A 13,327-nucleotide genomic window follows, 5' to 3' on the forward strand; every position below is an offset into this window, starting at 1 on the left:
TCAGAGTACCTAGAGTAGGGATCCTTAACCTCCTTTGTATCCGTGGACCCTTTGGCAATTCTGGGAAGAAGACAGACCTCTTCTTAGAATAATATTTGTTGCCTTACATAAAGAATTGAAGGAAATCCTAATTTTTAATTAGAGGTTAGTGAAAATAAAGATGTAATTTTTTTCCCCAACCCAATTCGTGAAGCTCTGTCTATGAACCCTATGTTAGGGCTCCCTTCTTTAGAGGCTGGACTTGGAGTTGGGGGTTGCATTCTTCTTCTCTTATTCCAAATGTGAAATTTGGGAGTGTACTAGGTCTGTTCATTCAGATAACATTCCTTCTGCTTACACCACTCGAGAATGCTGTTTGTCCAGCTCTTGATGCTGTCTGAGCTTTGGCAGCACACTGAGACGGGACAAAGTTTATAATTGAACGCAGTGTTCTCTGTTTGCTTACATAAATGATAACTCTGTATGGTTAGCAGATATTTGGGGAAAGTTATAGCCAATAAAGTCCCTGTGTACAGTTACCTAAATATAAACATACATGTTTGTGCACACGCACACACTCCCTCCTAGGTTTTCATTTATTCCCTATTTTGAATTTCATTGTATTTTTCTGCTTCTAAAACTATGAACACTGCCTAGTAATGGTTACCTTCGGGCAATCCCAGCCTGCTAGAAATTACTTTTTCTCCTAAGTCGTATAGACTTGACTGCTAGTCATGAAAGCAGACCTGTGCTTTCCCTGACCTCATCCCATTGGAATTCTGGTGCCTGTTGGTTGACTCCTGGTCTGTTGTCATTGGCTGCTCAGAGCTGGCCCGTACAAGGTACTGGCAAGAATTGGCATTTCCTCAGTATCATTCTGACTTTGGGCCAACACAGAGGGAGGCATTGGGGCATTCAGTGGGAAACCATTGGACCTGAAGAAACTACTCTAGTGATTCAAAGCCCAGGAATCCCAGGGTCACCAGGAGGGTCCCCTGAATTAAGCCCCTTAGCTGCCACACATCTTAACTAAACTTGATTCCTTTGCTGAGTTAAATTAGAAAACATGAAGGCATGGGGTGGCGGGTGGCACTGGGCGGGGGGTTCTTTTGTAGAACTTTATACTTTCCAAAGTGTTTTTATTTAGTTATTTAATAAGACCTTCCCTCCCAACAACTCTGGGAAGAAGGTAGAACAGACAGTATCATCTTTATTTGACCACCAAGGAAAACAAGTTGCTGCAGAGGCTGACAGATCTATGAGAGAAGGTGGTCCTAGAAAGATTTATTGCTCCTTTTCTGTTGCTGGGCATGGGGTAGAGGGGAGTTAAAATTAACACAAATTCCACAATATTATATTTCCATGTAAGATTAAATCTGTTTTTTAAAAGACACTTGAAATCTAAAGGCATGTATTGGGCTTGGTTAAGTGGAAGAATTTAAGCTCTTTCAGCTACACTTTAGTTATAGTTTAGCCACCAAAGCAGCTGTAGTAGGCCCTAAACCCTCCTTGGATCCACATGCAAGGAATTTTTAATTCTCCAATCAGGAGAACTGTTAGCAAATAAAAGTGAGAAAATAGGATGGGTTGTACAAAGCATGAATACAGAGAGGCATCAGAAACACTGACTGTGTACCTATACTGGACACTTAATGCTCTGGAGAGGCCCCTCTTTGGTCAGAAAATTATATAGTAAAAACTGGATTTCTCTTTAAACCTACATTCTCTTTTTATAATTAGGTGGAATCCTATGACATTTGCTTTTAGAAATAAATTTTTATTTGATATCTGTTGATATACCCTCCATTTCCCACTTCATCTCTTCCTCTATTTTCTCTTGAGAAAAGCCATCCTTTATAATGGAGGGGAAAAAAATTTTTTTAAGAGGAAGAAATAAAGGTAAACAAAAGTGACCAATATACAGTGGTACCTTGATGCATGAGCACCTTAAGTCACAAACAATTTGAGATATGAGCAGTCGCAATCAGGATTTTTTGCTTTAAGTCACGAGTGGATATTTGGATCACAAGCTTCCACCACCCTCCACCAGATAGCCTGCTGAACATTCGCTTTCACAAGTTACATGAGGCTGTCTTGTTTAGATCAGTATTTCTCCGGCCCTGCGAGCATCTGTAGTGAATTGCTTTTGCTTTCGTCTTTATTTTTGTCTTTATTATCAGTTTTGTGTTTTGGTTTTTTGGTTTGGTTTGGTTTGGTTTTGGGTTTTTTTGGCAAATTTCTTAACTTTTAACCATGGGTTCTAAGAAAATGAGTGCCAAGGGCAGTGCTGAGAAGAGATGGGTGATGTCCATGAAATTAAAGCAAAAAATCATCAAAAAACATGAGCAAGGTGTGCATGTTTCCAACTTGATGAAGGAATACAATCATAGTCTATCAACAACATGTACAGTTTTGAATCCAGAGTCATTAAAGGTTACATTTTCCAGGCGTGGACCCCAACAATGAGGCCATCCAGAATGCCATGGGCTCACGGGCCTCATAGGCTGCTAAGGATGGCAAAAAAGGAGAAGAAAGAGGAAGACAAAAAATGAGGCCAGAAGAGAGAGTGCTCAGTCTCCTCTCCAGGAGCTGAAAAGGAAGGGGGCGGGGAGGGTTGTCACACAGTAGTTGGCAGGCTCATGTAACAGTAACAACCCAAATAAAGTTTGGCAATTAAAAAAAAAAAGATACACCCAGAAAAAGTTGCAACAGGTTGTGCTTTGGAGCTGTGTGATGTAATGACACAAATTTCACACATTATCAAACTGTTCTGAAAGGGAGGAAGAAATAAACTTCCATGGAAAGGTTTTTGTGAAATGGCCTCTAAGTGAAATGAAGGAAGGTGTGGCAAAACAGCCAAAATTCAGTGAAGAAAATGATGATGAGTAAAGTAAAAAAATAGCAGTTAAGCTTAGCAATAGTGTTACATGTCCTAAGTAATGTGTGGGGTCAATTTTGCATTTAATTGTAGCATTATGTGTGTAGAGAGTAAGTTAAGCAATAGTGCACAAAATTTAAACCTTCTCCACCAGCATCTTCATCTGACCTTGAAGGTAAATAACATTTTATAAGCAAGTTTATTTCTTTACAGTCTTTCTTATTATCTATAAATATATTTGTTATTGATAAGTATGTTTTTGTATCTAAAAGCATATAGAACAAAAAATTTTGGGGGGCCAGAACAGATTAATTGCATTTCCATTCATTTAAATGGGGAAATTCGATTTGACACATGAGCAAATTGAGTTATGAGCTTGGCCATGGAACAAATTAAACTCGTGTCAAGGTACTACTGTATTAGAAAGTCTGCTATTCTTTGGCGTTTTCCATAACTCCCTACTAGAAGACCTGGGCCTGACTCAAGGTTCCTGCTTGAAGTTCCAGATTCAAATGAAAAGAGACATCTATAGACCACCTGCCCATTTAGAAAAGAAGTTTTGGGCAGAGCCAAAATGGTGGAATATTGGAAAGCAGTGCTCCCCCAAGCATAGGCTCCTCCAGACAGACTTAGAAAATACACCAAGTAGGATTCTGATAGGGAAATCAAGAGCAGTTCTTTGTCTAGTCTAGGTTTGCATAGAAGGACAGAAAGGAAGTCTGCAGGCACTAACAATGGGGTTCAGATTAGGTGAGTGGAGCCCTGACAAAAGATGGTCTCAGGCTCATACTAGGGCACTGTGACAGAGACAGATGCCAACTGGCAGCTTTCTTGCCTTCAGCTCATTTACCGATCACAGTTCCAGTGTGGTGTAAGAAGGGGGACTTTTGTAGGGGAGTGACTTCCACAGGTAGTAAGGGCTTGGGTTGTGTACAGAGGAATGAGAAGGTTCAGAAGTCAGCAGGAGCAGCAATGTGATTCAGACCCCAAGCTCATAGTAGAGTCTCTCTTCCAGCATCTAGCCCACCTTCAGAAAAACTACTGAGGCCAGAATCCCAGACTATATGGAAATCCACAGTTCTCCCGCTTTGAACCAATAGAGCTTTCCAGATGGCTGATAGAGAGAGTTCAGCAGCAGTCTACTCTTGCACAGACCCAAACCCAGGTCAAGGTCAGGAACTTTCAGCGTTCAGATTAGGGGAGAAGCCATCAGACTTTGCCCTAGATCAGACTGATCTAGAAACAGGGAACTCTACAGGACCCCAGGCTCTCCCTGAGATCCTAGAATAACACAACACTCACTACCCAAACAAAACAGCAACAGGACTAGCCCAGACCTTCCCTCCAGAGGTATGGCAGTTCCCAGCCCTAAGATCAACTCCAAAGACAGGAAGGAGGCTAGAAGAATGAGCAAACAAAAAACACTAGAATGAGCTAGTAGGTTGACAGGGGCACTCAATACACAAAAAGAGAAGAAGAGAATAGCTCAAACATCTACAAGCAAAGTCATAGAGAAGACAGAATGAGCACAAATTAAATTAGGATTCCTGGAAGAGGCAAGAGTTTTGGTGTTTGTTTTTTAGAGCTAAAAATATTTTTTTTAATGGAATGAGAGCACTTAAGAGGAAAACTGTAAAAGAAATGAGAGCTATAGAAGAAAGAATTGGAAAAGGAATTAACAGTTGACACAAAAGATACAAAACCTTGCCTGAGTAACAATCTTGAAAATGGCACCAAATAGAAGTTAATGACTTAAAAAGCAACAGGAAATGTTAAATCAAAATCAAAAAGCCATAAAAAAGGAAAATAGAAGAAACTTTGAAGTTCATACAGACTGAAGAGAAACATAAAAAGGTAAACATAAAGAGCTCAACAAGGACTAAGTGCTGACATTTAAACATGTGTGCCCCCTGGGAACCCCATCATCATCATGGTTCATAGAAGGAATCCAGTTAAATATAATTTTGTTGGGTCTTGATGGTCTTGAGAAAAGAATGGAGAGATTGTGGAAGAGGGTATAAACCAGGTGGAAAGGGAAAAGAAAGTTAGAGAAAATTCTCACATAATCAGTGATGGAGTGGAATTGGTTGATGCTTGAACTTCACTCTTCTTTGAACTTGTCAAAAGAAAGAATACACACACACACACACACACACACACACACAATTGAGTACAAAATTACATTTTGCTCAGCTAGACAATAGGAATAAAGGAGGTTAAAATTAAGGAAAGGATTAGTTCCTAAGCAAAACAAACTCTTCAGTGTATATAAAAATACTGAGGTGGCAAAGAAGTCAGAGGGAGAACCATAAATTGAAGTGTAGATGAGCAAGTAAAGGTATATAAATGTGCTAGACTCTAATTGGCATAATGACCAACCAAGATTCCAGAGGACTATCAATGAACATGTTCTTTACCCCTGACAGAGAAATGAAGGACTCAGAATGTGGAAGGAGACAACTATTTTTGGATATAGCCAATGTAAAGATTTGTTTTTATATATGTTGATGGGTTTTGTTTTTCCTGTGTTTTCAACTGGGAGGTTAGGAGGAGGGAGGATAAGAAAGTAGATCTAGCTGATTCAAATAAATAAAACATTTAAGAAAAGAAGGTTTATGCCGCCATAGCATGGAAAAGCTATTGAGTAAAGATACAGTGTCAACTTGGTTCAGCAGACTTTCCCTGGATTCCTGTTGTTAAGCAAAGGAGGAGCTCCTGGTTCTTCCCAAGCTAGCTTTTGTAAGTGAGCTACCAGGAAGTTCTTTCAGTGCTTTGAGTGAATATTTCTTTTGGGGAGCCAAGCCTTAGCATTCATCATAATTTTGTAGCATCCAGATTACATTTTACATTAAGAATATCCATGGTTCTAAGGCAAAATGTTTCATTTATAACTCCTCCATTCTTATTATATGGCTGTTGGACTTGGGTGGCATTTGAGAAACTGCATGCCTGGTATGAAGTAAGCCTGGAGACAGGAGATCTGGTTTTGAATCAGAGCCCTGCTTCCTCCTGGCTGTGTGACCTTGGGCAAGTCTAACTGTTTTTCTCATGTGTAAAATGAGGACATCAGATTGAATGAGATCTATGTTCCCTTTCTTTTCTTATTTTTTTAAACCCTTACCCTTTGTCTTAATAACAATTCTAAGACAAAAGAACAGCAAGATTTAGGCAATCAGGGTTGTGACCTGCCTAGAGTCACACAGCTAGGATGTGTCTTAAGGCCATATTTGAACCCAGTTTACCTGCCTCCCAGCCTGGCTATCTGCTGTGCTACCTAGCTGCCCCAATGTTCCCATTGAACTCTTAACATATTTTCCCTAATCAGGGTACACTAAGGTGACTACCTGTTTTAGTTACTATAGTCCATTCTGTCATTTTTTGTGTTGAATTGACTTGAGTTTGGGTCCACTCTCTTGAAAGACTGTAACCACTGCATTTTAGAATGTTTTATGGTAAAGAATAGGAAAGCTAAACATCCTGACTCCGGCATGCTCCTTGGATTTGGGAACATCCAATAGTAAAAGGTTCAGGTGAAGGAAAGTTAGGAAAATATGGACAACAATTCTACAGTGGAAGTCACGACAGGATAGACAGAAATCCTTCGTGAATGGAATTCTGATTACACAAAGCTAAAAAAAAGAGGGGGAAGTGATCTGAGGAGACCCATGTTGGAGAGACAGAATTGGATTTTTAAATATATATACAACAAGGGGCGCTAAAAAGAGATTTTTAGTTATAATGAGGAAAAAAGGAGGGTGAAAGCAGGGATAGGGCCCTTGGATTAAACAAGGAAAACATGTTGGAGAGATGGCCAAGCTATTGAATTCACATTTTAAGGTCACTTGTTAGGTTTTGAGTAGAGTAAAAGTTCATCAGTTAGACATGGGTAGAACTCGATGATCTCTGAAGTTTCTTTCAAGTCCAGTACTATGTAATATGTAACCTTCAGGCCTGTCTTGGGTGACCACTGGTTCTTGATTAAATTATAAGAAAATATAATGTATGTTTGCTGCTTAGAGATGATTTGTTGTGATTTTTTTTGTCCTCGGAAGGTGATACTAGATCTTGAGGAAGAAAGACAGAGACACGCCCAAGACACTGCCGATGGAGACAATATCACCTACATGTTGGAGAAGGAGCGAGAGCGGCTGACCCAACAGGTGTGTCAGGCTATGGGAGTGTCAGCTTCATCCTTGGATTCCCCTCCCCACTTCATTCTCTTATTTCTTTTTTTTTTAAACCCTTACCTTCTGTCTTGGAGCCAATACTGTGTATTGGCTCCAAGGCAGAAGAGTGGTAAGGGCTAGGCAATGGGGGTCAAGTGACTTGCCCAGGGTCACACGGCTAGGAAGTGGCTGAGGCCAGATTTGAACCTAGGACCTCCCATCTCTAGGCCTGGCTCTCAATCCACTGAGCTACCCAGCTGCCCCCCATTCTCTTATTTCTAAAAATTGTCATTATACTTTTCCTGCTGAGATATAGTCCCAATTGTGTTTAAATTAATTTTGTTAATTTGGAAGGGACCTCAAAGGTCATCTAGTCCAACTTTTTTTTATATATATAAGTAATGAGGAAATTGAAATTTATATTGGATAAGTGACTTGCCTAAGGTCACACAGATAAGTCGTTTTGTTACAACCCATGTCCTCTGACTCTAAATCCAGAGACCTTTGTACAGTGCTGCTACCATCTGATTTAATGCATTTTCTTTTAGCTTATGGTTAAGAGCTGATATGTTTATTACCATGTCTTAAAAATCATTTGTTCCATTTTTTCTATATCCTCGTATAATGGGAAAAAAACCTGACTTTAGAGTCACAAGAACTGGGTTTTAGTCTTAGCTTCAACACTTGAAAACTACTGGTCCTAGGCAAATCACTTAACCTCTGTGCCTCAGTTTCCTTTTCTGTAAAGTTGAGATCATGATACTTTCACTCCATGCCTCACAGTTGTGGCAAAGAAACCACTTCCTAAACTTGGAAGAACAATGTAAATCGAGCGATTGTTCCCTCTAAACCAAGGGTCTGGCCTTTTCTTTGAGGATGGGAGTCAGAAGACTTAGACTATGACTTCGGACAAGGTCATCTCCCTAGGCCTCCCTTTCCCCACCTGTAAAATGGGATGGTGAGGCTAAATGACTGATCTCTGAGCACACACACACACACACACACACACACACACACACACACACACTCACTCACACACACACTCATTCACACACACTCACACACACACACTCATTCACACACTCACTCACACACACACTCATTCACACACACACACACTCACACACTCACATTAAGCTGTATGATCTGTGCCGTCACTATTCTTCAGGGCAGTCCACGTGTCTTAGTGGATTCGGTCTTAAAACTCCACTTTGGGGATACCCTGCTTTGAGCGGGGATCTCTGTAGAGTCACAGATTGATAGTACAATGATAATTGAATCCCCTGATGGTGACCTTTATGCAGAACCCAGAAATGCCTGCCGAATCATCAGGAAACATTCAATTACATTCCATTAACAATTCCTGCGACGTGTATTTAAATCAGCTATTTGGAAAGCTGTCCTGGGGGGCTGCTAAGCGGCTCAGACGCTGCCTCGCTGTGTGGCCCTGGGCAAGTCCCTTGACCTCGGAACCATTATAGAGGACTGGTTCTAAGAGGGAAGGGGAGGGTCTAGAGAGAAAAGAAGGGTCACGCCCGCTCTGTGCACCTCTAAGTCAGCGCGCTGCCCTTCCTGCCCTAATGAGGACGGCATCTGCTCTTGTTTTTCCAGCTGGAGTTTGAGAAGTCCCAAGTGAAGAAGTTCGAGAAGGAGCAGAAGAAGCTGTCCAGCCAGCTGGAGGAGGAGCGCTCGCGCCACAAGCAGCTCTCGTCCATGCTGGTGATGGAGTGCAAGAAGGCGAGCAGCAAGGCGGCCGAGGAGGGCCAGAAGGCCGGGGAGCTCAGCCTGCGGCTGGAGAAGGAGAGGAGCCGCGCCAGCCGGCTGGAGGAGGAGCTGGCGGCCGAGAGGAAGCGCGGCCTGCACACCGAGGCCCAGGTGGAGAAGCAGCTGTCCGAGTTTGACATCGAGAGGGAGCAGCTGCGGGCCAAGCTGAAGCGCGAGGAGAATCGCACCCGAACCCTCAAGGAGGAGATGGAGGCGCTGAGGAGGACCTTGAGGGACCTGGAGGCCTCTCAGCAAGGCGGCGGTGGCGCCGGCGAGGCCGTGTCCCGGAGCACCACCACCGACCCCCCCCAGCTGGCCTCCACGTCCTGCCAGACGGAGAGTCCCGGGGAAAAGGCGGCCAAGGCGGCGACCGCGGGGGCCCCGTCCCCACCCGCACACCCCTATGCCAAAGCCAACGGCCACTGTGATGGGGAGGTGTTCCCGAGCGGGGGCGCAGAGAGCCCGGTGCCCCCGCGAGAGAGTGTGCTGGAGAATGGGGGGTCTCCCGTGGGACCCGAGCCCCCCGCGGCCCTCGCCTCTCAGAGCTCCCCCTCTCCCGGCGGCACCGCTGCCTCCTCTCTGACCTCCTCTCCGTGCTCCTCGCCCGTCCTGACCAAGCGCTTGATGGGGCCGGCGGCCGGCAGCCCCGGCTACCAGTCGTCCTACCAAGTGGGGATCAACCAGCGGTTTCACGCGGCTCGGCACAAATTCCAGGTCCAGGCGGATCAGGAGCAACAGAGCGGCGGCCTGCAGAGCCCCCCCTCCAGGGACCTGTCCCCCACCCTCGTGGACAACTCTGCTGCCAAGCAGCTGGCCCGCAACACGGTCACTCAGGTGCTGTCCAGGTTCACCAGCCAGCAAGGGCCCATCAAGCCCGTCTCTCCCAACAGCTCCCCCTTCGGCACAGACTATCGCAATCTGGCCACCAGCGGCAGCCCGCGGGGCGACAGCGGCCACTCGCCCACCCCCGGGAAGGTCTCCAGCCCTCTGAGCCCCCTCTCTCCCGGGATCAAATCGCCCACCATCCCCCGAGCCGAGAGGGGGAACCCCCCACCCATCCCCCCCAAAAAGCCGGGCCTCACCCCGGCGCCATCCCCCACCGCTCCCCTGACCAAAACCCCTTCCCAGGCAGCCTCCCTGAGCACCGCGGAAGACCTGCCCGGCAGCTGCTCCGCCAACGCCGTGGTGGCCAACGGCAAAGAGATTGAGATCCTCCTGCCCACCAGCAGCTAGTGTGGGCGGCCCCGGCCGACATTCCAGAGCTCAGACGCAGACCTCCGCTCGGGTCCTCTTATTTATTTTCATAGTGGTGGAAATGTCCTTTATGATACATGCTAGTGTGTTTTCACCTTTTTTATATTTTTTTAAGTAGAAACTGAGTAGTTTGGCTTTTGTGTCTCCAATCTTTGTACCGAAGCTGGAAAAGGCACCTCAGAGATGTCTCCAGGCTGAACAATCGCCATCGTGTCGTGATGGAGAAGCGCTATTTACGGACCAGGTGGCAACATGCTCTCTATTCTGGGACGGGAAACATTCACTTTAAATTATGCAGAAACCATTCGTGCAGATTTTTATTCCAGATGAACGTGTATAAAAAGTGCCTGAAATAAGACTGCCCGCCATAGGACTAAAACACACGAAAGGGGTCATCTCCGGGCAGAAAACGAGACCTTCCGTGACTCCAGAATGTTCCAAATCTACTCCACTTTTAATCCTTGTAGAGCGTTTTTAATACACAAGACTGTTCCGAAACAAGGCCGCTGCGTTCGAAGGAGGAACCAGCCCCCGCCCAGCCTCCTGCGCAGCTGCCGCCCAGGTGCTCCTCTTCTAACTCCCTGCGGCGATTCTTGGATGAAATGAGATTGTGAAGGGTCACTCCCTTCCCCCGCCCGGCCCCCCAGAATGGTTCTTCGAGCATCTACTGTCGTGTGTAGAACTGCTGAGTCCAAAATCTGACTATTACTTGAAAAGGGAAATTGTTAAACATTCTGTGTAAATGTCTTGTGACAGAATGAAGGGATCTTATTTACTATGTAATCAAAAAGCAATAACTTAAAAGTTACTCATTTTGTAATGTTTTAAGTCCAAATTACAGAGGGTTTACCGAACGGCCACCCGTGCTGACCAGTGTGCCGGTGCGTGGTGGCTGTCACTTGGGAACCAAATTAACATTTGCCTACATCGCTATAGATAACACTTCCATGTACATGTTACCATACACACCTACCACGTGCATATAGAATATAAATTTAGTGTGACTATATTCTCCGAGTTTCCAGTATTGCGTAAAGAAAAAGTAGAAATGCACATTAAGATTACCTACCAAAGCAGCCAGCTTGCTCTCGCCACCTGCGCAACGGGAGGAATGGTCCCCGCAGGGCGGCGGGCAAAAGCTCAGTCCAAATCCCTTCTCATCCTGGGGAATGTTCCCAGAAGATGTCGCAACTCGGCGCTGAGTCAGGTTTCTGTCCCCTTCCTGGACGGTCTATAGGAGATACAGATACGCGGTGCAAACATTTCACGGGAGAGGGAAAACCGACGATTTCTCAACTTGGCGTAAACGTGTCAAGGCGGCCAAAGCCTCCCAAAAATGCAGGATCGATCCGTCCCTGCAGTCAGGACTGCTCCAAACCCAGCCCAGACAGATGAATGTTTTTGCCCTCCATAAATGGCTTCAGAGAATGGGAGTCCCACGCCTCTCTGGGGACACCATTCTCTATTTAACAAGTCTTTCACGTGTGTGAATTTGAGTCCCTGCATGCAATTTTAAATCTGTTCCCTCCTTTCTGGCATCAGTTCACGGGGAAAGCAAGACACCAAGTAGAATATAAATGGTAGACTGATTCCCAGGGCTCATGGTTTGATCGGGGGGTGGTCTATATGTCACCAGGTGAGAAACAGCAATGTCCCAGGATAAATGGGGGTCCTTAAATTGTTCCAAACCAGAACTGTGCACTGAATTTCATCCTTATCCTTGACCCCCCGTTCCCAATGGCTACAATATATGACTCAACTAGAGAGGGGGCCTGCAGCTCTTCTATGTTTATTACCTCTCTTTAAATGGTAATCTTAAAGTTTGCATTGTGCTCTTTCTTACTTTATGGCATAGATATAGAGAGAGATATATACTATAATGAAGTTTATTTCTTAGGAAATGCACTGAATAATGTATTTCTTCTACAGTGTAAAATGGGGTGGGGAAATGCAAAAGAAAATGTGTATTTTTGCAAGTAGCCTATCTTCTGAGACAAATAAGCACAAATATTGCAATGGATCCAACTAATCCAGTTAGGTTTTATAGGTCTAGTATTTAAGTTTTGCTGTAGATCGTGTGTTGATAAGTAAAAAAAAAAAAGTATGATTCACATGTTGGTTATTATAATCAAGTTGTTGCAAAGCTTTGTCACTGGTTATGAGGTCCAGACACTTAACAGTAGCATCCATTGTTCATTAACACATGTAAAGCCAAATGTTTCATGGGGAATTCATCCTTTTTTATGGCAGAGACAACATTAAAACATGTAAAATCATATTGCCAAGAAAACTTATCTTGTACTAAATGAAAAATGTTGTGCAACAAGGTGTATTTTATTTGGGGCAAAGGGGAGGGCAGGAGGGAAAGAGAAGAAATCGAGAGAGAGCCTTCACTTCTAGCTTAAAAAATACTGTAGCGGAGGTGTGTGTGCATCCGTGTGCATTCACGTACACACTCACTCTGATGCCAAGAGAAGTTGGAATGGTCACGCATTGCTTAATCAGCAACCTTATTCTATTAGATCTGGAAGAAGCCTTTAAAAATCAACATTTTGCGGATGCGGAAACAGCCCCAGAGACAAAGCCTCACGACCGGGTATTAGCAGAACCATCCCTCAAAGCCCTCGAATCCAAGTCCAGTGGCTCTTCCATCCTGCTGTCTGGCTTCTCAGACCAACGAGGGCCTTGAAGCAGAGAACCTCCAAGTCCCCTTCCACGTCTAGGATCCTAGGGCCCTAGGAGGGGCACATCTGGCCTCCAGGACATGGCACGTATGCAGGGCTGACACCGATGCCCCACACCTTCCAGAGCTTGGAGCTGGGTAACCCAGAGGATCATTATGCAATTTGCAGCCATAGTTTGCGTTCCTGATACTCCGGCCTTCCCAGTTCCCATGTCTCTTCCCCCTTCCCCTCCCTCCTCAAATGTACTTTTGTAAAGAGTGCCTGGAATACTTAATCCTTTCAAATTAAACAACTTCAAGTGTCTTTTGAAACCCTGGCTTGTAAACATGATCCTGTTTTCATAAAGATGAGTCAGTAGTGGATAATGAACGTTGTTCCATGGGAGCAATTTTTAATTTAATTGCCATAAAACTAACAAGCAGAATTTGTGAGTGTATTATCCACCTGTTCTCATCAGCAATTCATGCATAGAACTTTTTTTTTTTAATGAACATGTGTGTAAAGGCCACATGGCACAGTAGAGTATTAAGATTTGGAGTCTAGAAGGCCTGGGTTCAAATCCATCGCTTAATGATACCAGCTTCATGACTATGGACAAATAA

At 44.5% G+C, this 13,327-nt stretch overlaps 1 protein-coding gene across 3 annotated transcripts in view; it reads left to right on the top strand.

The window, feature by feature from the left end:
• Window positions 1–13,041, top strand: part of CTTNBP2NL (CTTNBP2 N-terminal like) — a 74,284-nt gene extending 61,243 nt beyond the window's left edge. For all 3 annotated transcript variants that reach the window (XM_056819210.1, XM_007485146.2, XM_001372916.3), the window contains exons 4-5: window positions 6,910–7,017; window positions 8,635–13,041. In XM_056819210.1, coding sequence (XP_056675188.1) covers window positions 6,910–7,017; window positions 8,635–10,020 — 1,494 coding nt within the window. In that variant the 3' untranslated portion in view covers window positions 10,021–13,041. The remainder of the gene's footprint in view (window positions 1–6,909; window positions 7,018–8,634) is intronic.
• Window positions 13,042–13,327: the final 286 nt, after the last annotated feature.

Source organism: Monodelphis domestica, chromosome 2, assembly GCF_027887165.1.
Source record: "Monodelphis domestica isolate mMonDom1 chromosome 2, mMonDom1.pri, whole genome shotgun sequence".
In the NCBI taxonomy this organism is placed as follows: domain Eukaryota; kingdom Metazoa; phylum Chordata; class Mammalia; order Didelphimorphia; family Didelphidae; genus Monodelphis; species Monodelphis domestica.